We start from the raw sequence: 21736 nt of genomic DNA, 5'->3' as shown, positions 1-21736 counted from the left end.
TCTTGCTAATCGAACCAGGTAGTTATTCATTCATTCATTCGTTGTTCAGTTTTTCTTTCTTTTCTCTACCTCCTACCTCTAGCTCACTCAGACCGATTTCACACTACAAGTGGAGGTTCAAAAAAACTCGAACAAACACAGCAAGGTAAATAGGTAAATAGGTAGTAGCTACCTACCTAGTTCCATAATCTAGCTTATAAACTTGACTACATACTGTACCTACGGAATGTAATGTAATGTAGTACCGCAGTGATCGGCGTTGCGTCTGGAGAAAGAAACACACACACACACACACACACACACACACACAAATCTCCCCGCGCGCCACTCCAAAAAAAACTCCTTTCGAAATCAAGTCCGCAGGGAACTTCTATTCCCTTATCCCTATCGTCACTTGATCATCATTATCCCATACAACCACCACCAGTCACGACCTCGGAGGGCCATGATAAAGTCCTTATTGAGCTTGGATCCGCAAAACGCCTCACTCCCACGCCGATGCAAAACAGAAAGGAAAAACCGCGACTGCCCTGCGGCGACACCTCCATTGCTTCATCTTGGTTGGCGATTTCACCGTCTTTCAAGGGTGTCCCCCTTTCTCACCTGCATCCTCATCACCACTGCCACCACTACTGCTATCATCACTGGAATCCTCCTCCTCCTCTTCCTCTTCTTCTTCAAGAACAATCTTCCTCAGCACATTCTTGTCAAACAAATCAAACACGAACCGATACTGCGGTATACGATAAGCATGACTAGCCAGCAGCACCATGGCTTTTCGAAACAGGTTCGGAGAATTGAACCCAGCGACTTTCTTGTGTTTGAAACTATTCAGCTCCGTCAAAGCCTTGTTCGTCAAGACCGTGTTTCCGAGTTTGGTAATCGAGTCCAGAATAGCTTGATTCGTAGGGTCGGAATCGGTGACAGCAGTAGGACGATTTTGAGGAATATTCTTCTTCGTCATTCGGTTGTCCTCAGAGTCAGAGGAGGGGTTCAGGGCTTGAATGGAGAAGAGTTTGTCAAAGTCCAGAGGAAGCACATAGCCGAGTGAAGTTCCCATGACATTGACGGTGCCATCCCATCCATACTCGGCCAAGATTTCTTGTCCATGGAGGGAACGGGATATCAATCCCAGGACGAAAAAGGCCGTGCCGCGTAAGGTCATGACTTGAGACGTCTCTGCGATTTGTACAATCCATTTGACAACATCTGTGCGTTCGAGAAAGGGCGCACCGAGTTCCATGCTTCCGACATTGCCAACTGCCCAGAGACAGCCTTTGACTTTGAGGATAGTCTCGGGATCATCTTCCTCCATGCCAAAGTCTTGAATCGTAGCGGTGAATTCCTCGAAATGGCCTTTTGCTTTGAGGAGTTCGGCGCCTTCAATCGTTCTCGTGAGTTCTCGATAGAAGTGTGGTGGGACGTAGCCAAATTGTTGTGGAGTCATTGCTTCTTCAGGGTTCGCTGATTTGGGCTTTTCGGGAACATCGGCGAGCGCGCGGGCCAGCGATGCCTCAACGACCGTCACGTAGGTATCGTTGCGACCGAGGAACCAATCGTCCATCTCACGAGTGATGTAGTCTAGGCCGTCTAGATAATGATACCCAACAGATGTCGACAAGAAGCGCAGCAGCAGTGGAGCTCCAATCTCTCCCAGATGATCGAGAGCAGGCCTGCACTTGACTACATACTTGAGTGATCGGATGTCGTTACAGGCTTCTTCCAAAATCCGGATGGCAATCTCGCACACTTCAATTTCGGGATCATATAGTTGACTGACGAGCAACCTTATTGCCCACTCAGCCGCAGAACCTCCAGTTGCCGAGTCTTCAATGGACTTGGTAGCGTATGGTCGCAGCAGTGTGGTTGCCATGATGCGCATCTGCTTCGATCCGGCAATCATTGCTTTGCAGAGGATGATCCGAGGATGACTGTCGAGCGCGTAGTCGAGGCTGGTCAGAAGTGTTCGTATCAGGTCATCCCGATTCTTGAGCTCGACGATGTGGTAGAACATGTTGATGATGTGCCACCTCTCCAGAATTTGCAGTCCCTTGGGATCGCTGCACATGACGCCCAGAATTTGGAAGTAGCCCCCAACGAGTGTTTCACTCAGCCGATCTGGGGAGAACATGGGATTTTTGGATGTGATACCGCTGGCAGAGTCTAATTGAGCGAGACACTCCGCAAGCTGCCGAATCATCTTGTTGTTGACCAAAAACATGGCGCCTTCTTGTGTTTGTAGTAGCGACTTTACCAGCAAACAACCCATTTTGAGATATCGCTGATTGGCCTTCGTGTTCGATGCATCAGAAAAGCGGAATTGAAAGGGCCGCAAAAACTTCAGCAGGCGATGCACAAACTTTGACTTCTCCATTGCCTCATACAGCAGACGAGGGTTGGTCAGTGGTCCGTCAACAAGCTCGAGTATGATGTTCCAATCCCACTTAAGGTAGTTGACCGTATTGAGAACGTTAGTCTCAAGTTGTCTAGCACGATAAACAGCCTCGTCCATGTTAGCTTGCGCTTGCGCTTTCGATGCTGATCTTGCACGAGTGTCCTGACTCTCCTCGCTCTTCGATTGAGTGGTAGTTGATGGATCCGACCGCCACAGCTTCAGGTTGACTTTATCGACCTGATAGACTGTTGTCAAAGCCATATGTCGATCTTCATTATCAAATCGCAAAGCCGAGTGAAACAAGCCTGGCATGGATTGTAGCTGTGCATTCCACGATATGGGGAGCAGCTCGCTTGACTTCTTGAGCACTTCTGTGATGAGCAGATTCGTTCTTCTCTTCAATGCGTCAGAAGGGGAGTCTCGCTCAGCACTGACGAGTCCTTGAAGCAGACCATATCGCAGCAGAGCAGCAAGTGCAACAGCAGTGAAGTGTTGTACGAGGCTGCGCTTCTGACTATTGTCTTCCTCACTCTGCTTCGCTGATGTGGCAGGTTTCTCTTCTTGGAGATTCACAACGCGTGCATAGGTTGTCAGGCGTCGGCCACCAATGAAGGGCGTTGACCAAGACCGCCGCTCGATGCGCAGGATATCCATCAAGAGATCGAGCGTGGCAGTCCGGACGCGGATGTCAGTGACATAGAGGGAAGAGACCAGTGACCGGACAGGCAGGAAGTGGTGCAGAGATAATGTCATCAAACCAGACCAGCTTTTGAACATTGCAGCAATGACTCTTGAGCTCGCGATGAGCCTATCTTCGTAGGAGTGTGAGAAATGAGGCTCCGTAAAAGTCGCAAACGCAGAGCTGAACTCGAAGCCGGATCGCAAGACACCTCGCCGAGCAGGCAAATCCATGAGATGTAGCAGTGGCCCGAGTAATGTCTCTGGCGCGTGGTACACTCCATTGCCCATCGCCTCTGCCAAAACACTGATTCCGCCCGCATTGACGACCAGCATTGGCTCTTTCAGCAGCATTTCTGCCAACGTCAAGATTGCTATGCTTCGCAATTGATCGTCTGAGTGGTCTGCAACAGCCACGACAATACGCGCAACAGCTGGATGAATCTCCTGCATCCCGTCTTTGACGTCCAGGAATGCTCGAATGAACTTCAGCGCCTGCTCTCGCTCTACGCGGGCTTTGCTCTCCTTCACCAGAGACAGGATGACCAGGTAGTCAGTATGCAGGGCACGTATCGTACGCAGAGACTTCCGATTTGTAATGGCATATCGCATCACTCTGTAGCCAGCTGCTACTACCTCCCTGCTGTCACTGAGTAACATGACTTGCATCCTGATCCCGAATATCGACCAGGCCAAGTCATACTTCAGAGTAGGATGCCGACGGAATAGCTCCACCAAGTCGTTAGCTTGATTGATGTAGTAATCGGGTGGCATATCTTCCGCTTCCAGCGCCTGTAGAATCTCTGCCAGTATATACGAGGGCGACTCCAGCTCCGGATCCTGGTGCTCATCGACCTCATCCAGATCCTGAGACGGCCTCGGATCATTCAGCGTCAATGGCTGTACTGGGCGAAACAGCTGGGAGAGCCTTGCCTTGGGACTTATCGGCGCCTCCTTACTCTTCTGTATCTCGGCCTCTAGGTCCAGCTTGAGCTGCGCAATCTTCCTGTTGGAGCTATTCAGCTGGCTCTCGGCAGCCATGCGCTGATCTCTCGACTTTTTGGCATTTTTATTGTTCAAGGCCTCCAGCAGGTTCTCCGTCCCTGCTTTCAGCCGCGTCTGCTTTTCAATCTCGTGCCGAAACTCGGCCTGTCTCTGCTCGCTGCTCGTGAGGTCTGTCGTGCCATCTTCGAAATTGCCATAGGCGTGGAGGTCCGCGCGGCTGGTGAATGACTTCAGGTCGGAGGTGAAGCTCCCGGGAACAGTGGTCATCTGCGGCCGAATGTAAGACTGACTGGGCTTCGCCGTGACGAAGCTCGCGGCCGCCGCTAGGGACCCTCCCTCTTTGGCGGAGCGCGAGGGCGGGATCGCGACGAGATTGGGGCCCACGGAGGTCCCGTTACCGCCGCGATGGGGAGGGTGTGTCATCGAGGGCTTCCGCCAGCTCTGTAGCCGTCATTGGTCTCCCTGACTGTTGTCCCTCTAGGAATCCACACGTCGGTATGCATCGAGGCCGAGAGATTGCCCACTTTGCATATTCTGTGGAGGAAGGAGGAAGTGAGGCGGGGAGTGGGTGGTGTAAGTGGGCGCTGAAAATGGAGGAGGCCTCTTCTGTCTTGGTGTGTCGTTGGCTACCTAGATACCTGCGCAGGCAGCCTCGCTCGTGTAGGATGTCTAGTTAACGTGCCGTGCAGAGGACGGAATTAAGCTTTCGGCTTCCGTCCCCACTGTAGGAGGTATACTCCGTCACTCCGGGAAAGCGCTGCACGGCACGGCACGGCACGTAGTAGATCCTTGGCCTTTTGGCCGTCCCCCTCTATCCCTCTATCCCTCCTCACCCTCACCCTCACCCATTCTCATTTACCGCCATCGAAACATTACAGCAACCGCCACCTAGGAAGTTCCTTGCATTGTCCTCAACCTCAAGATCGATAACTACATGCTATCAAGACTCGGCTGACCATCCGTTCTCATCAATATACTGTCCCCATATATGTTAATTTATCGTTGCCTTCATCATTCTTCACAGCCTCACCTGTATTCTTTTACCAAATGCTTTTCGCAAATATCCTACCTTAAGATAATCAGTCAATCAATCAATAGCAGACCTCGAGCTGTGCTGTAGTGTCTGTCTTTCATTATTACCCTTGCGGTGGGTAGGTTCTTCATACGATCATCGTTTCTTGTTAGTTACCTCTGAGCAAGGTCAGCTGGTAAAGTGATATACATATATGAATTGAACGTGTGATTGTAGCTTTGAAAAGAACCTTTGACGCGGCGACAGATAACACAAGGCAGAAAGATAATGCTGATGCTGATGACAGTCTACCTAGTGGCAGCTCTGCTCGGCCGTCGGCACACTATGGCGCTTTCCTGCACCGTCCAAGTGATTCGTGCCCTCCTGCTTCGGCTCTGTAGTGAATGTAATACAGGAGAATGTAACCACACTCAAAAGGATTCTGCCAGACTGGCTGCTTTCCGAATTGCAGGTAGCCGTGATATAAAGCTGCTGTATTGCTCTATCCATATCGCATCATAAGTCTTGTGGCGTCAGCCTCGGGCGAGCAGAAGAGCTGAACAGGTTGCGATACGCTACACGACCGGGGTGCTTATCATCTCCGTCTCCCAAAAAGCGAAATAGGCCGGCACCACACTCTTTTTCTCTAAGATGCTTGGAGGCAATAAAGTGCAGCGCAGGACAAGTATGGTATACTCGTCCAGGGCGGCATGACCTCAATCCTGGCTTGCGTCTTCGAAGCGACTTGTCGACCCTGTGTGGCGGGCTCACGTACTCTGCGCAAGCGTTCATCGTACCGTACGGATCCTTGGGTCTTGATGTTCTATCCGCGTAGTCACAACCAGTGCGGCCTGCCTTCATGATAACCATCTTCGCCGCCAAGGATGAGAATCTGGAAGAAGTAGACCCGATTCCTCATCTCCGGATCGCCGGTCACTTCAACTCCAGTCTCCTATTGCGCAGCCACAGTCGTAATCGTCGTCGTCGTCGCCGCACTCGTCTTCCCCTCTTTCCCGCTCTTCAATGCCTTCTGCACCTCGGGCAAACCCCCAACGACCGGAACACCGCCAATGCGATGTAAATTCTGCTTATAAGGATGTTCTTGCCCTTCAAAACACTTCAACCTCTGCATTCTCACATCCCTTAAGCGATTCTTCGGCAGCATGCCCCTCACAGCCCTCCGCAAAATCTCCCCTCCGCCCCATTTCGCCATCATTTTATCCATCGTCATAACCTTCAGCGACCCAGGCCTCGTGGTGTGCGAATAGTATTTTTTCTGTGTCATTTTCTTGCCCGTAACGCGTAATTCATGGCAGCCGGTGGCAACCACGTAGTCGCCGCAGTCGGTGGAAGGGTCGTAGATGGGTTTGTGTTTTCCCATGAGAGTGATGGCGATTTGGGATGCCAGGCGGCCGAGTGGGCGGGTTTCGGTGCTGAGGTTGGTGTGATGCCAGGTTCGAGTGTACGCGAGGCGGGTCTGGTGAGGAAATATGAGTAAGAAGTGTGCGATACGATGAGCATGGGGAGATGGGACATACTTTGCCTAGGTATTGAGACATGTTGTCCTAGAAGCCCGTCCCGTGGTGGGCGCGTCAATGTTGACAAGTGAGCGCAGAGGAAGCGACGCGACGTGTCGATGAGCGTAGCGCAGGCTCAAGTGAGGTTCAATGGCTGTGCAGCTGGGTTGTGTAGGTGGGACAGGACGAGAGTGGTAGTGGCAGTGATGTTCAGGGAAGCCGGAGATGCTGCGGCGAACGAAGCGTGCCAAGATGTATGTGCCCTCTTGCGGCGCTTTCACTTCACTTCCTGCTTCTCCACTTCGACATGAGCCTCAACAGCCCCTACTACGGCTTCTTTGGCGACTACAGGAAATACATGGAAGCAAAATGACGACAAAAACTGGATTGGGAATGTTCCGAGTAATCGATTCATGACAACACATACAAGAACACCTTTGTTTTCATCCTGTTCTCCCAATAGTACCTCAGGTATGTAGTTTCCAATAAGATTTCTCTTCACTCTACTCGTTCCCCATCACCACCTGCCCTCTCAATCTACACACAATCCAACTCAATCTCCTCCTTTCTTCTCTTAAACCTCAACCTCGCCTTGGCGTTCCAAACAGGATTACACTCCAACACAATACACGGCGTCACCCCTTGCTCGGGATCCAAACTCCAATCATACTTGAGCAACAAATGCGCCAGCGCAATTTTCAATTCGTTTGCCACGAAAAACCTTCCAGGACACGAGTGTCGTCCCAGGCCGAAGCCCATGTGTTCGGGAGTGGGGCTGACGTAATGTGAGTCCTGGGAAGAAAGTTTTGCGAGGGGGGTTGGAGTGTCGCTGCCTTCTTGCGCTTGTTGTTGTTGTTTTTGCTCCTCTTTCCCCATGAATCGGTAGGCGTCAAAGCGGAGAGGATCGGGATAGGCTTCTTCGTCCATGAATTTGGTGGTGAGCATGACACGGCTGTTCTTTTTGATGACGATGCCATCCGAGAGAACTACATCGGCGTCGGCGTAGCGGACGACGGAGGCTGGAGGAGAGAGAGGGAGTGTCAGTCATCATGGTCATATATCATCACTAGCCTGGGAAGGGATGTTGTATGTTGTATAGTATATTATCTTACCGTTTCCTTTGGAAAATCTCTGACTCTCTTTGAGAAAGCTATCCATGAGTCGCAATTGGTACAGCGACGTCTTCGCCCATCCCAATTGCCCAATCACTCGTACGACTTCTTCGCGAAGAGGTTGAACGATTTCAGGATGCTCGCAAAGGTGCTGGAGTGCTTGACATGTAGTTTCGGAGGTGGAGTGAATCGCAGACATAGTCAACCCGAGTTGGGCGGAGCAAAGATCATCAATGGTGAGTTGTTGTCCTTGTTCCTGTGCCATTTCGACGAGCCATCCAATCGTATCAGCTTTCTTCGGGGGCTTCTTGCCTTGCTTGAGGAGCTAAATATGATGTCCATCGTCAGCTTGTGCATTCACATCATCAATCTTTTACAATCGATGGATTGAATAGGACGACTTACCGCTCGAGCAGAAGCTTCTCTTGTTCTCACCTCAGCATCGATCAGTGCTCGAGCATCACTATGATCCCTTCTCAACTCCCTACAAGACTTCATGAACCGATGTTGAATAGGTCTCAGCAAGGCCGGTAAGTTTCGCAATGCTCGTGACGCCTCAAAAACATGAGTCGTATAATCCATCGCAATTTCCAGCCACCTTGCGTTCCTGCACAATGGCTTGCCCAGAAACACTCGACTCGACAGTCTCGAGACCATTAGTTGTATTGGATTTTTGATTTCCATAGTCTGCCATTCCGGTGACTCGCCAAAGATATCATGAATGGAGTCTGTAGCCTCTTCCACGAGATCTTCGGTGACCAGTCCCAATGATTGCGTCAACTTCCGCACAATGGTGTCCCGAACGAGGGAGCTCTTCAACATCATTGCAATACCTTCGAACCCGGGGTAGTCAGTTTGGAAGTCGATTTGGACATTTTGGGAAACTGAGAATTTCTTGTTCTTGGCTATTTCATCTGCGTAGCGGTTTCTGAAAACAATCTTTGGGCCTGTACCGGTCATGATCTGGAAGGGTTGGTTCTCTGCTGTAGTCCGCAGACCGAGATTGATGGTTTCGTTGCCATGGTAGACGTATGAGTCTTTTGCAGTCTTTCCCGGAAGGCTGATGAGAGGAATGCCTGGTACGGGTTGGAGCGCGGCGTGCACCTTGTAAATTCTGGTTGCGATGTATGTGAGAAGGAGCCCGGAAGCTAGCAGAACGTAGAGCTGGATGTGGCTCGAACGAAGACTGTCCAGTACCGAAGAGTCCATGGTGGTCAGTTGTTTTCTAATTGTTACTGTCAGTATGCTTGTGAGGCTAGGTCCTATATAGTGTATAGCGGCTGCCTCCGTGCTACCATGAGTACGCCCAGCTATAAGCTGCGCGACGTGTACGAGGTTTACGAGCCATGCTCGGGACTTCCATGCCAGTTGATCACATCGCGCTCCGTTTCGAAAAAGTCGTCTGCGATCTTATTTGCGATGCTTCTCCTAAACAATGCGCTGTGATCTTAGGCTGAGCCACACCGCAGTGCGTTGCGGTCGCCATAAGGCCTGATGGGAGTATTCAGTAGCGAATGCAGGACTGCTGAGCAGAGACGGCCTTGTGTAGTAGTCCACGTATACACAAGTTCAAGTATAGACTGAGTGTCCAGCTTGGGTCAAGCGTCCAGCTAGCATCTTACAGATTGGGTGCAATTGTATCAGGGTTCCAGTATGTGGCTACCTGTTACTAGGTAGTCTCCAAAGATTCGTTCTCGATGAGGAGACACAGACCATTTGAGGAGGTGGAATCTGCGATGTTGTGGCTCGAGTGCTTCCGGAAAAATGGATTCCCGCATCCGGTCAAGTGCATATACAGTTCTTCAACGACAGGCGTTGTCCTACTCTGGGATATGCTGCAAAGAATCAGTCTGTTCTTTTGACTTTACCCAAGCAATCTGCACGGGCAGTCTCCAAATCCATATTCTAGTGTAGACTTACAACCGGTTTTGAATCCGAGCCCTCGCGAGCAAACGCGAGCGCTTGGCAATGGCTTGTGCTAAGGTATAGAGAGTCACCGGACCGGACTCTGGTATGGATACCCTTCCCTGCACATGAAGATCCGTCGCTGGCGCCAAGCTGTGGCAGTACAACTTTCCTTCATTTCTCCACGCCGCGTATGCCCTACGAGTCTCGCACAGAAGCTTGGTGCTACGAGGTCTGGAGAGAATGCTGCTTGGTGCATCTTCGACACGTCGCAACACCAGATCCGAGCCGGGATTAGTGGTCACCTGGCATGTGTGTGAGAGAAGAGCGGGAAGTCATCAACTAGGACGCGGGAATCATCGAGAGATTCTCGATAGTCCCGTCGTTGCTGAGTCTGTGGCTGTGATTGAGGCTTGGACGCCGAATATCATTATACTGGTAGCAACAACATCCTCCTGTGATTCCGACTGTTGAAAATATATAAGTGTGAGGCTGAGAGAGGCTCTGCGAGGCTGAGAGAAGGTGAGTGACCTGGCGAAAGGCCGAAGTCTTCCGTATCTTACTGGAGTAATGCTTGCGTTAGGTAGTGCTTGCTTGCTCCCCTGATAGCCCCCATGTGGGCGCTTCGGAGTCCGATCGCTCAAATGAATACATGTACCTTGAGATTTGAGAACAAGCTCTCGTCCGGTCCAGGTAGAAGAGGCGCTGTTGTCTGTGTTTGGCAAGATCCGGTAAGGTACTACCTGTACATAGCCGATGAGTAAGCAGTAGCACAATGTAGGTACAGCACAACACAACTTTGAAACAAGCAGGTGAAGAGTGGAAACAGACGGGGAGCGAAAATAGGTATAGAGGAGAGAAAAAAAAAAGGGTATCTTGATTGTTCTACGGGATGAAGCTGTTGTCTCATCCGAAAATTCTAAAAAATCTACGCCAATATGCCAAATACGCCAACCTCGATTCAACTACAACTTCGCCTTGGCTCCTTTCCTCGTCACAACACACTCAATCAACCCGTTTGGATCACTCTGTGGGGCATAAACCTCTGCATCCTTGCCCGTGTTCTTCAATCCTTTGTACCAGCTCATATCGATCTCAAAGTAATGCTTGTTGGGTAGACTGTACTCGACACTATCCACACCCTCCGCAGCAGCCAGAATCTGCTCGGACATCAAATACATGGTGTTCTGTACACTCGGCGAGTTCTCATTGGCGAATGTCTCCAAAGTGATCTTCTGTACATCCTGAAATGCGGTGTCAAACTTGTGGGAGTCTTTGGCAACTTCTGCCAAGGAAGCGTAGGTTTTCCAATTCCAGTGCGCGTCGACGGAAGTGGAGAGGATGCGGTCCCAGGTTTCGGGGAGGCGGGTGAATTCGTCTCGATGGAAGGAGTGGAATTGGGAGCCGGTGGATTTGAGGACGAGGAGTCCTTCGAGGCCGGAGCGGAGTTTGATTGATCCCCCTGTCTTGCGATCGAAAATGGCGTAGACTGTTCGCTTCTCTTCCCCATCTCTGACGAAGGAATGTGGGTGTGGCTTTCCGCCCACGTTCATGCGAGTCCATTTGTGGACTGTGATCCACACGTGTGCGGATGTGATGTGGGAGTATTGTTTGAGAAAGTGTTCGGCGAGGATGCTGGCGAAGAGTTCGGGGGGGTTGACCGGGTGGAGTTTGGCCATGATGTAGGTCGTCTGCTTTTGGGTGTCGGTTGCTACGATGTTGGCGTTATCGGCGTGTGTCCACGAGGCCGCGATGTCGCCTTCGAGCATGGTGCAGACGGTCATTTCAGTGACGGATTGGGTGCCATTGGCGTTGCGGTCGGTTTTGTAGAGGCGGATGTTGTCTTTGCCGTAGCGGGCGTGGGTGAGGGACGGCATGGTGATTGGTATGAGGCTATTGTGGTGTTGTTGCGGTGATGATAGAGGTGGTGGTTGGCTGGCTATAGCTGTTGGTTGAGCAATAGATGAATCTGGAGATAGCAGCAGTAGGTACCGGTAGGACAGTAAGGTGGTATGAAGAGCGATGAGAAGGACAAAGGGAAGGAAGATTTGTCAAGAACAGCAGGCCTACCGCTGATATACTCAAATGCAATGGACCGTGACACGCTTATCGCAGCCAGTCGAAGCAGATGCTCCGTGGACAGAGAGGATGGCATCGCACGCGGCCGAGAGAGAAGAGGTTGGGCCCTGGAGATGGGCTCGCATAGCGCGCCGCCCAGCGCGAACGGAGGACGCCGACGACTACACACCTGGTACATGTACCTGACTTCTCAGCCCACCACTCCGGTTTGCTACAAGGTATTCATCGATTCATCTGCCCACACGGGCCGCCGGCACGCTGCACACCACCGGCCGCTAATCCTCCTCATTCACTTCTGTCAACAATTATCGTTATTTGTTGGGCTCATGGGGCTTCATGGAGATGTTGCTACCTCCTTAGTCCTCCTACATGTACCTCTTACCTTGTTGTATTCAGGTACCTGTATGCTAAGCAGATCTCTTGGCCCTTGGCGCCCTTGACTCCCACCTGAGAGTCAACCTTGTGTCAACCACTTCTCTCTGTCTTAGTATACATATATGCTTTCCCCTTCCACACTGCGCACGAACCATGGGATCCCAAAGGACTAACTCGTTCACACACATGGGTTCCATTACCAGTCACGAGCAGGCACCCTCGAACTGCAACAAGACCACGATTTCGAACCAGTTGTGACTCTGATTATTAGCCATGGCAACAAGAACTGATCCCCCCGAGGCTGAATAGCTATACACATGGACTGCCATTTAAATCGAGTCTCAGCTCTCCGTTCCTTCGCCCCTAGATCATGCGGATAGCGAATTGCCAATTGATCACACGAACTAAGGCACATTGCAGGTTTGGAGTCGTTATTAACAAGAAGTCGCATGAGATCCAGCTGGAATCCAGAGAGACAGAGGGAGTTCATGTTAGTGCTGTTTCTACATAGCCCACGGAGTAATTGGTCGATTAAGCGAGGAAAACGGCTGTACAACGTTGTACCCAATCTGAGAGTCAGACTACCTAGACCAGCATTTGCTCGAATAATGAACACACTCGACCTTCACGCTCAAGACGATGGGTGGTCTATTCTCTCCCGCTACCTTCGGCCTTACGGTTACCCACTTCTCAGCCAAGGTCCGTGTTGCTGCTTGCGCGCGAGCGATGCACAGTGCCGCCGCGGGATGGATCCTATCGATGAAGAATGTCTTTCAGGATATCGACCTTCGAGATACTATCCAGTCAAGCCAGGCGATATTATCAATTAGTCGTATGCCGTGAAGGTCCAGCTTGGTTTCGGCAGGAGCTCAACTATATGGTTCTGCACTGATCAGGAGTACGACCTTCTGACTGTATCATCTTCCGCAGCTGACATTACTTCAGCCAGAAATTCAAGGCGCTGAAGATTTCCACCGCTAGCGATGGGAAAATGGAGGACCGACAAGACGGTTCCGAGTGTCAATCTCGAGGACCGAGGCCAATATTCTGCTACCACTTCCTCCTCCTCCTCCTCCTCCTCCTCCTCCTCCTCCTCCTCCTCCACGTCCGACATACCGCTGTTCTTCGACTTTGTCAGATCCATGCTGAGTTGGAATCCGGATAAGAGGCCGACTGCATCCTAACTACGGCAACATTCATGGCTTCGCACCGTCGATTGACTTGGCTCTCCTCTAGAATCAGACGAAAAAGCATGAATGACTCCCGTAATAACCCCCGTAGTTGCACTGTAGCCTCATATGAAGATGTATAGATAGATACTTCTATGCCTAGGGCTCGCAGGCTACCTACTACATAACAATACAGTACCTAGTACCACTCCCTCCTGCACGTACACTATTCATTCCTCGATCATATTCCGTCCGTCCCATCCAGCAGCACCGCATACATGCCAACTACATCCCAGCAAAACTTGTAACCATCTACAACTTTCGCGCCCAACTTGGTACTTCTAGTCCGCGTCCTGCGCAGCCAGTCCCACTCAGTCAACCAGTCTGAAAGTCATAAATTACAAACGGTCATGCTTAGTAATAATTGCGACTAGCAAACAGCAGCCCGCTTAGCTCAGGGGTAGAGCGCATCACTCGTATACCTGGATGGCTGTAAATCACCTGGTTTGGTGGGATGATGAGGTCATTAGTTCGATTCTGATAGTGGGCTTCACTTTTTGTTTTGGCGTCGTGGTGTCTTTCTTGTCTGGTGGGTGAGGTTTGGCATATACTGTACCTACCTTACTGTACCAGGGAGGTAGGTACCTATGGTAAGGTGAGGTGAGGTGAGGTGGTTCGGATTGTTGAACTTTTGGAAGTTTGCTAGGCACTGATGGGAGTTTTGCGCTGTCTTTTGATACCTACAGGTACCTTACTTAACCTTAGGTAAGGTGTGTGTGTGTGTACGTGACTGAAGTGTTTTGTTGGTCTGTTTTTTGTTTGTGTTGTTGTTGGCGATGCAAACGCTGATGTTTGTAGAAGCTGTCTATAATCTCGCAGGGCGAGCAACCAAGTGATGATGGAAGCGCCAGTGTATATACCTAACCTATCTATCCGACGCAGAGAGACTGTTGAGAGTGGACAAAACACTCGAGAGTAGGAGGTAGTAGCTTTGGCTGTTCTTCTATTTCAACGGTTCCGACTCTTGATAAGAAACGAATGCTGCTGCTCAGACACGGAAGTTCGCATTCTTTTCTCCCGTCCTAACGAAAAGCATATGCATAATACATCTATTGACTGTTGGTTGTTGGTATCAGATCTAGACCAGGACCGTGGCAGTCGCACACCTGAGCCGCTGAGCGTACATCTACCTAGTACGGTATCATACCCGACACGCTCCTGGATCCGCGTATCAGGGCGAAACCCCAACAGCTCGGTGACGGGACCCGGAGCAGACATGTGTTGCTACCTACTACTGCAGCACGTTGGAACGTCTCTTGAGGTGCGCTGTCGTGCCCAAAACGTTCACTAGAACACTACCTCTTAAGTCCGTAAATTCCTACCTACCTACCTACCTACTTACCTACCTAATCATGTAATTCTCATATTCTTTAGATATTCTTAGGTATTCATGTAACGGCCAAGGTGCCAAGACTGGGAATGGTATTCCCACGACTAAGCGCTACCATACACCCCCGGCAGGCTCCGAGCTCGACCTCAATCCGAAACACTGGCCTTCACACTTAACTGGCTTTGCGCAGATTGCTGCTATTTCTTGCGACCTTCCGTTGCAGCAATCACATTGAGTCATCGACCTGCGGGGGACGAAGCAAGACTGTGGACATTCCGCCTTGTTCTACTGCCACATGGCCTCCGACTCTTGTTGATGGCATGAAACCGATGGAAGCTGAAGACTTCCGCGTACTGCGACAAGAGTGTCACAGGACTTACAGGACTCACAGGATTCACAGCCTCACAGCCTTACGCGCGCACTACAGAGTACCGTACTCTTACTAACTCCTAGTAACTACAGTATACATGTACTCTCCAACGACATGGACCCATGGAGGCGGCCACTGCACCGGCCGGGATGTCGGCACGTTACAGTATCAATAGCACCCGCGCTGCAGCCTACGCACTCACTTCGTTAGTCGTACTGAGGCTGTCCACTCCACTGTGCGCGGGAGGCGACGTGTGATGAGACGAGAGGGTCCTGTTCCTGTGCTTCATTTCCTTCCATCATCCCACCACCCACACGCTTGCTCGTGGCCCACAGGCCTCCCGTCGCCGAGGCTTGACGGCGTGCTGCCTGTACCCGGTACAACACCGTCTGGAACGAGTCTGTCGATGAACTCAGTTGAACACTGCACGGCGGCCTTGGGGCCACTGACGCTCCTGGTTGGTGTGTTACTCTTCCCACGTGTGCACCTCTCTTCCCTCTCAGCGACCGACCATCCCACGGCCCTCCACCACCTGGAAGCCTTTCTCCCTTACCTTATCTTCGCAGTTTCACTTTCGTTTCTTGCCCTTTTGTCCCTTCCGTTCGTTCAATTCGCGCTCTCCGGCAGAGCCGATTCATTTCACGGACATCGCATATCGCAGACAGGTCCCCAGGTCGGGAAGTTTGACGCCAACTCTAACGTCTGTCGCAGATAGCGTTTGAGGTAGACAGCCACTAGAACTATGGCCTTTCCCGTGCGCACAAGCTCGAGGCGGCTACAGAAGAAAGTCATTGTAAAGGAACGCCTGAAGCAGGAAGCTGAGCAGGCAAAGGCGGACATCATTGACACACCACAGGACTTCAATTCCATAGAAGAAGCGGTAGATGAGCACAGGCGCAGCATGACAGGAAGACCACAACCTGCTGGAGTTGGCAAGAGGAGGGTCAAGCGACAACCTTCTGCGAAGCGAGCTACACCACTCGCTGCGAAGGAAGCTGCTGAGCTGCTCAAAGAGCAGCACCTTTTATGTGGCAAAGACTTCGAACGGACGGGCCAGATTATTGAGTATTCCAATGGCCCAGACACTTTCAACTTCCCAACGCCATCACCACGAATGCCATCGCGCAGCGCGACACATGATGATCAGCAAAAACCGACTCTGCCGCCAGGAGTGCTTCGACGCATGACCGCTCGCGATGCGGCCTTCTTGCAGCCATACGGCGACTCTCCGCGGATAGGCATGACGGATGGAAACTCATTGTCGGGACCACCTACATGGGCTAGGTCGCACACTGCGGATGTTATCATGACCACGAAAACTACTGCCGCGTTTCCGCCCGCCCGACCTTCGTCACCTACACGACACGAAGAGCATGTGATGAATCCTTTTCCACAGCCGAAGACCAAGAAAAAGTCGAATTGGAGAGCCTTCAGCAATCTTTTTCGCAACAAAACGGCCACGGACCCATTCTACCAAGTCAAACCACAGGACACTACTGTCCGTGTAACAGCAGTCCATGATGCTCCCACGCCAAACCTCAAGGCCCCAGAAGTTGAACGACCAGAGAGGCCGACGACTCCCTTGTCGTGTCTGGCACCAGCACCTGATGTCTCACCCCTGTCGTCAGGTAGAACATCAAGGCAAGAGCAGCATCCAGATGCAAGCCATCGCACGTCGCTCCTGCCGAAAGGCCTTGGTATACGCCCAAGAGGCACACCCATTCCGACAACATCGCCACAACCCAAGTCGCCCGGATTGTCGCGCAGATCCGAAGATATTTTGGAACAGCGCCAAACCCGCCAGGATTCGCCACTCTCTTCTGACAATGAACACGATGAGAAGCCGCGCCCAGTCCTGAGAGTACCACGACTCGATCTGGACCTACCGACGTTAGACTTCCCACGTTATAGTGTCATGTTTGAGAAGCAGTTATTGAACAGCTCCAAGCCTTCACTTCGAGAAAGGAGACAAAGCAAGTTGCAGCTGCAGCGCTCGCAGTCGCAGAGAGATGAAGACTATCTTCGAGTAGATACCAATGGCGCCAACGTCAGATTGAGCAGGAGGCAGACTTCGCCATCGTTCAAGCGTACACTCGCGATACGTACAGAAGAAGAGCACACTTCTACACATGACCCCATGACAGCAATGCGTCGGCCAGGACCGATGCCACGTTCCAAGACTGCATCCCAAGCTGCAACAACAACACCAGACGCCAAGTTTCTGCAACCAAAACGCCATGATACGCACCAGAGCAGCTCGCCAGAATCCCCTGACTCGGCATTTTACAGCGAGAACTCTCTACCACCAACTCCTACCACAGCCGCCACATGTACAGACACCGAATCCGTTCGACACATTCTCGACAACGCGGAACCAGCCTGGGGCAGAGCAAATCTCTCGACGCGACCACCAATCAAATCAGCACCACCACCCACCATCCGGTCCAAATCGTACTCAACACCCACAAACGCCCCCCGTCCAGGCGGCGAATACACACATGTCGGCGAGCGACCCTATCCCCAAGGCATCAAGAATAACCACGACTTTGAACGACACATCGTACAAGTCAGCGTCGCTCGACAAGTCAGTGTCAGTCGTGCTAGAACACGAGTCATGCGAGCGATGGAAGGCACTGCGAAACCTGCTGTAGTGCCTCTCAGACCAAGACTTGTGCAGCTTTCGCCTTCGAATCGGAAATCTGCCGTCGGTGTTCTTGAGAATGCTGCGGCAGAGATGGATGAGATGCCCAGGGATGCTGCTGCGCATTCAAGGGCGGCGAGCTTGGCTTTTTCGCAGGATCTCAAGACGAAGAGTGAGGCAGGCTGAAGGAGAGTGTTCAGACAAGAGCGGGTTATGCCGAACTGGGAGGCGCAGCAGAGATACAAGGCTGCTGCTACATATCGACTGTGATGGTCAAAGGGCGGAATACATACAGACAGAACCAGAAGCTTCTGGACATTATCGATCTTCTTTGCTACGAGCCTGCTTTCTTAGGGGGCAAATGAACCCAATTCCTACTTTCCCAGTCAAGGTAGAAAAGAAGAAGAAATTGCAGCCAGTCTGCCACAGAACTCGCATAGGTTCTCCTACATGTAGCCGATCAGGTATCGAAATGCAGAAACAACACAGGCGTAAAACTGAGAGACCATATCTTCACACAGCCCACAGACGCTACGATCAATCTACAGTACTTTGTTGTCAACTTCGTGACCTGTGAATCAGCAGGTACAAAGCCAGTTGTTCGTGTTATCTCTTCATACCGCATTTATCCCGGGATGCATCGTACATAATATATGAACGCGCTAGGCAAACGTGATCGTGATGTCGAAATACCTTATATACCTGATACTTGTAGCTAGGTAATAACACGTGCGGTGCAAGGAAATTCCAAGCGAAGTGAATTAGACGCTAAGGGCCTGTTCAGTAGGCGGCTGGAAACCTGCCACTCAACCTACGGTAGGGTAGTTTTCAGCTATTGAACGTATATACAGCCTCGAAACCTATATACTCTATCTATTAAACGCTTTTGCAGCTCTATCTACCTACTATAGGTTCTCAAACGTCGTCGATATGTCGCGTAGGTTAAGAACCTGTCGACAACCTACTACAGGTTCTCGGATTGCCTAATCGAGTAACCTATAGCTTCTTTCGCAGGTTTTTATATATACTGCTATCTCGTCGCATTTCTTAGTTGCTGTATCTCTATCGCCGTTTTATATTACCCCTCTATACTGTCGTAATCGTTATATTCTAGCTATACCGTCGAAATCGTTATATTCTAGCTATACCGTCGAAATCGTTATATTCTAGCTATACCGTCGAAATCGTTATATTCTAGCTATACCGTCGAAATCGTTATATTCTAGCTATACCGTCGAAATCGTTATATTCTAGCTATATCCTCTAACGAAGAAACCGAGTTTGTATACCTTATAGCGGCTGCCGCTACGGCTATTGTATATATAGATAAACGACTAGTACGAGAGCTATAGACAGAGAGTAATTATAGAAGCTAGCAGACGGCGTACTTTCTTAAAAGAGAACATAAGCTATATACTATCTTCCGCTTAAATAGGAGGATATTTGATATATTACTAGTAAAGTTAATAGAGTATAGGTTAGAGGTAGAAGTAGCGCGTACCCTTATAATAGCAGAGAGACTATTGCACTTCCTCTATATCGTAGGCTAGGGCAGTAGTTATCGTACTATAAAGGCTCTATTCCGGAGACCCCTAGGGACAATTAGCGAGTTATTCTATACTATACTTACGGTATTATTATCGATATACCCGGAGGTTGTAAGAGAGCTAGACTATATAGCTGTCCCGGAACGGATATTAAGGAACTCTAAGTTCTACCTATACTTTAAGGACTATATAGGGGTACTAGATAGTAGTTATATTAAGTCTTACGTTATTAGAGAGACGAAGCTATATAGAAATAGGAAGGGAGATCTCTCTTAAAACGTACTAGCTGTCGTAGACTTCAATATACTATTTACCTACGTCCTTATAAGTTATAGGCTAGGAGGGATCTATAGCAGATATTATAGTACTTAGTTATATAAGGGATATAGAGGGATTTAGTAGTACTCTTCTAAAGGGGAAGTACTACGTTGCGGACGCTAGATATATCTCCTTAGATATAACTATACTACTATTTGCCGGTAGTATAAGGTATTACCTAAAGGAATAGCTCTAACCTATAGTTTCTACGATACGTACTAGTAAACAGTAGGCGGACTTACGCCCTATAGATAAGAAAGAGCTCTTTAATCTACGCTATTCCTTACTCCGCAATATAGTAGAACGAGTATTCGGGGTACTTAAGAATCGATTCTATATCCTTAAGAAGCGTACAAAGTACTCTATATATATATATAGATCCAGCTAGTCTATACGCTTGTAGCGCTATACAATTTTATTAGAAGGGCTAATACTAACGACGCTCTGTTTAAGGACGAGATCGCCTATATAGAGAAAGATATATTAATACCGTAGCTAGAGGATATATTTAATTAGCGAGGAACAATACGTTAGCTAACGGTTGCTTCTAAGGCTAAGCAAGAGCGTAAGATAGACAAGCTCTATAATAGGATTGCCTTGGATATATAGTAAGACTATATATACTATCTTATTACTAAAGGTCAGAAGGTTAGGGAGGTATACGAGGTACCTTGAAAGCTACTATATAAGAAGTATATAGTAGAATAGTCCAAGACTTAGAGATATATATAATAAGATACAGTTTATAATATACCTTAAGTAGTAAGTAGTAAAGACCGTAGTATAACTCGGAATTTGGTTAGGCCCCCGGGGCCTAACCAAATTATTCAATTATTTAATTATTCAATTATTCAATTATCCGTAATACGTCCGGCGTAGCGGCGGAACGTCGCTCTACCTCCTCGTCCGTATTCTCCTCGTCTAAGTTAGAGAGCCTAATCTTATATAGTCTTACTATATCTAGATCAATACCCTCGATAACATCGTAGCGAGTAAGTATAGTATAACTCTTCCGGCCTACGGCGTCGGCTTTAGTAATACGAGCAAGCTGCTTCTAGCGTCGATTACGGAGGAGATTAATATAAGCTACCTTACGGTCAAAACTGTCGTCTGTATTATAGTCGCTCTAGATAGTAGCTATAAACCGAAGGCGATACTTATAGTTACTCTCTACGTATATAGCGACTTACTAGGACTACTTATTAAATAACCGTAGACAAGCTTGCTAGTAGATACGAGAAGTATAGAACTGCTATATCAAATCCCTCGCCTCTAAAAGCTTACGCTCTAGTACAAGCTTAGTATTAGCGATAACCTTAAAGGCCTCTTTTATCTAGATACTAAGCAATTCAGTACTAGAAACTATAACAGCTAGGCCTAGAGGCATATAGCCCTAGGGGGCGGTTAGGTATTTGAGTCTAAGGTACGTTAGCCTAAGGCAGGACGGGCTATAGGAGTAGTACGATCCGAGTCGTCGGGCGATCGGCTATTAGGCGACCGCCCGCGCGGCGCAGCGCCTGCGTATGCTTAGCGTAGGGGTATATTATACGACGCCGCTCTCTCCTTTCCGAAGGATAAGAATTAGTTTGTTCCTTTTCCTACGTAGTAGGAAGGACGCTCTATATATTACTATATACCCCTACTCTTATATTTCTAATTCTTCTATCCTTCTAAAGGGTAGTAATCTATAGAGGTCCTATAGCCCTACGACAACAACGCGACCGTGCCGTAGCTATAGTATAGGCGGGCCGCGTTATCGGCGAAGTAGACGAAGATGCCTAACCTTCCGAGGAGACGGTATCGGGCTCTATAAGTGCCTAGGCAGACAGGAACCTAGGGGAGACTCCTTTCGAGAAGGCTCCTACCTAGCTAGAAGCCTACGTAGCCGACCTGTATACTAGACGTATATAGCTCGAGGAGGCAAATTAGCGTCTCTATATAGAGTTAGAAGTTTAGGCCCTCGAGAGGGAAAACCAACGTCTATAGGAACAAATTTAGGGCCGAGTACTAACCCTAACCGTTATAGTTACTATAGACGACGACGCCGAGCCCGACCTTCTTAACGGGCTCGAAGAAGACCTTAGGTTAATAGATCTACGCGACGTACGCGGACAGGCTACGAACCTACTATATAGCTCGTATTCTCTATATAGAGGTCCTAAGATTCGGGAACTAAAGCCCTTTAAAGGAGATACCGACAAAGAGTACTGTAACTTTATTAGG

At 49.7% G+C, this 21736-nt stretch overlaps 8 protein-coding genes and 1 non-coding gene across 9 annotated transcripts; 4 read left to right on the top strand and 5 right to left on the bottom strand.

The window, feature by feature from the left end:
• Positions 1-279: 279 nt before the first annotated feature.
• On the bottom strand, positions 280-4706 carry SEPMUDRAFT_150437 (cytosolic regulator pianissimo). The gene has a single exon (XM_016906175.1). The coding sequence runs from the start codon at positions 4499-4501 to the stop codon at positions 581-583; it is 3921 nt and encodes a 1306-aa protein (XP_016759652.1). The 5' UTR covers positions 4502-4706; the 3' UTR covers positions 280-580.
• Positions 4707-5335: 629 nt separating this feature from the next.
• SEPMUDRAFT_69240 (ribosomal protein L13) lies at positions 5336-6757 on the bottom strand. The gene is made up of 2 exons (XM_016909857.1): positions 6629-6757; positions 5336-6567 (listed from the first exon to the last, which is right to left on the bottom strand). Exons 1-2 carry the CDS (start codon positions 6647-6649, stop codon positions 6043-6045), a joined length of 546 nt encoding a protein of 181 aa, XP_016759651.1. The 5' UTR covers positions 6650-6757; the 3' UTR covers positions 5336-6042.
• Positions 6758-7144: 387 nt separating this feature from the next.
• Positions 7145-8928, bottom strand: SEPMUDRAFT_134658 (cytochrome P450; the record flags this gene model as incomplete). Its single annotated transcript, XM_016902652.1, has 3 exons — positions 7145-7626; positions 7720-8044; positions 8125-8928. The coding sequence occupies 3 exons, from the start codon at positions 8926-8928 to the stop codon at positions 7145-7147; spliced, it is 1611 nt and encodes a 536-aa protein (XP_016759650.1).
• Positions 8929-10487: 1559 nt separating this feature from the next.
• On the bottom strand, positions 10488-11733 carry SEPMUDRAFT_150435 (uricase). The gene has a single exon (XM_016906174.1). The coding sequence runs from the start codon at positions 11499-11501 to the stop codon at positions 10590-10592; it is 912 nt and encodes a 303-aa protein (XP_016759649.1). The 5' UTR covers positions 11502-11733; the 3' UTR covers positions 10488-10589.
• Positions 11734-11988: 255 nt separating this feature from the next.
• On the bottom strand, positions 11989-13456 carry SEPMUDRAFT_127044 (uncharacterized protein). The gene has a single exon (XM_016902117.1). It carries the CDS (start codon positions 13220-13222, stop codon positions 12971-12973), a length of 252 nt encoding a protein of 83 aa, XP_016759647.1. The 5' UTR covers positions 13223-13456; the 3' UTR covers positions 11989-12970.
• Positions 11989-13456, top strand: SEPMUDRAFT_150434 (uncharacterized protein). The gene is made up of 2 exons (XM_016906173.1): positions 11989-12976; positions 13024-13456. Exon 1 carries the CDS (start codon positions 12528-12530, stop codon positions 12906-12908), a length of 381 nt encoding a protein of 126 aa, XP_016759648.1. The 5' UTR covers positions 11989-12527; the 3' UTR covers positions 12909-12976; positions 13024-13456.
• A 234-nt stretch (positions 13457-13690) lies between these two features.
• SEPMUDRAFT_t50 lies at positions 13691-13797 on the top strand. Its single transcript has one exon. It is a non-coding gene; the product is annotated as a tRNA-Thr (tRNA).
• A 1054-nt stretch (positions 13798-14851) lies between these two features.
• SEPMUDRAFT_150432 (uncharacterized protein) lies at positions 14852-18150 on the top strand. Its single transcript, XM_016906172.1, has 2 exons — positions 14852-15468; positions 15719-18150. The coding sequence occupies exon 2, from the start codon at positions 15750-15752 to the stop codon at positions 17832-17834; it is 2085 nt and encodes a 694-aa protein (XP_016759646.1). The 5' UTR covers positions 14852-15468; positions 15719-15749; the 3' UTR covers positions 17835-18150.
• A 1595-nt stretch (positions 18151-19745) lies between these two features.
• Positions 19746-19901, top strand: SEPMUDRAFT_47873 (uncharacterized protein; the record flags this gene model as incomplete). The annotated part of the gene is made up of 1 exon (XM_016909045.1): positions 19746-19901. A coding segment is annotated over one exon (156 nt), but the record flags the coding sequence as incomplete, so codon positions are not given.
• Positions 19902-21736: the final 1835 nt, after the last annotated feature.

Source organism: Sphaerulina musiva (genome assembly GCF_000320565.1).
Source record: "Sphaerulina musiva SO2202 unplaced genomic scaffold SEPMUscaffold_7, whole genome shotgun sequence".
NCBI classification, from domain to species: domain Eukaryota; kingdom Fungi; phylum Ascomycota; class Dothideomycetes; order Mycosphaerellales; family Mycosphaerellaceae; genus Sphaerulina; species Sphaerulina musiva.
This window is presented reverse-complemented; position numbering and strand designations above follow the sequence as displayed.

Bases quoted from the DNA above. Each gene is read 5' to 3' on its own strand.
- SEPMUDRAFT_150437 (XM_016906175.1), bottom strand. From the start codon at position 4,501: ATGACACACCCTCCCCATCGCGGCGGTAACGGGACCTCCGTGGGCCCC.
- SEPMUDRAFT_69240 (XM_016909857.1), bottom strand. From the start codon at position 6,649: ATGTCTCAATACCTAGGCAAA. The intron at 6,568-6,628 runs GTATGTCCCATC...TTTCCTCACCAG, and splicing joins TGTCTCAATACCTAGGCAAA to ACCCGCCTCGCGTACACTCG.
- SEPMUDRAFT_150435 (XM_016906174.1), bottom strand. From the start codon at position 11,501: ATGCCGTCCCTCACCCACGCCCGCTACGGCAAAGACAACATCCGCCTC.
- SEPMUDRAFT_150434 (XM_016906173.1), top strand. From the start codon at position 12,528: ATGAGATCCAGCTGGAATCCAGAGAGACAGAGGGAGTTCATGTTAGTG.
- SEPMUDRAFT_127044 (XM_016902117.1), bottom strand. From the start codon at position 13,222: ATGGATCTGACAAAGTCGAAGAACAGCGGTATGTCGGACGTGGAGGAG.
- SEPMUDRAFT_150432 (XM_016906172.1), top strand. From the start codon at position 15,750: ATGGCCTTTCCCGTGCGCACAAGCTCGAGGCGGCTACAGAAGAAAGTC.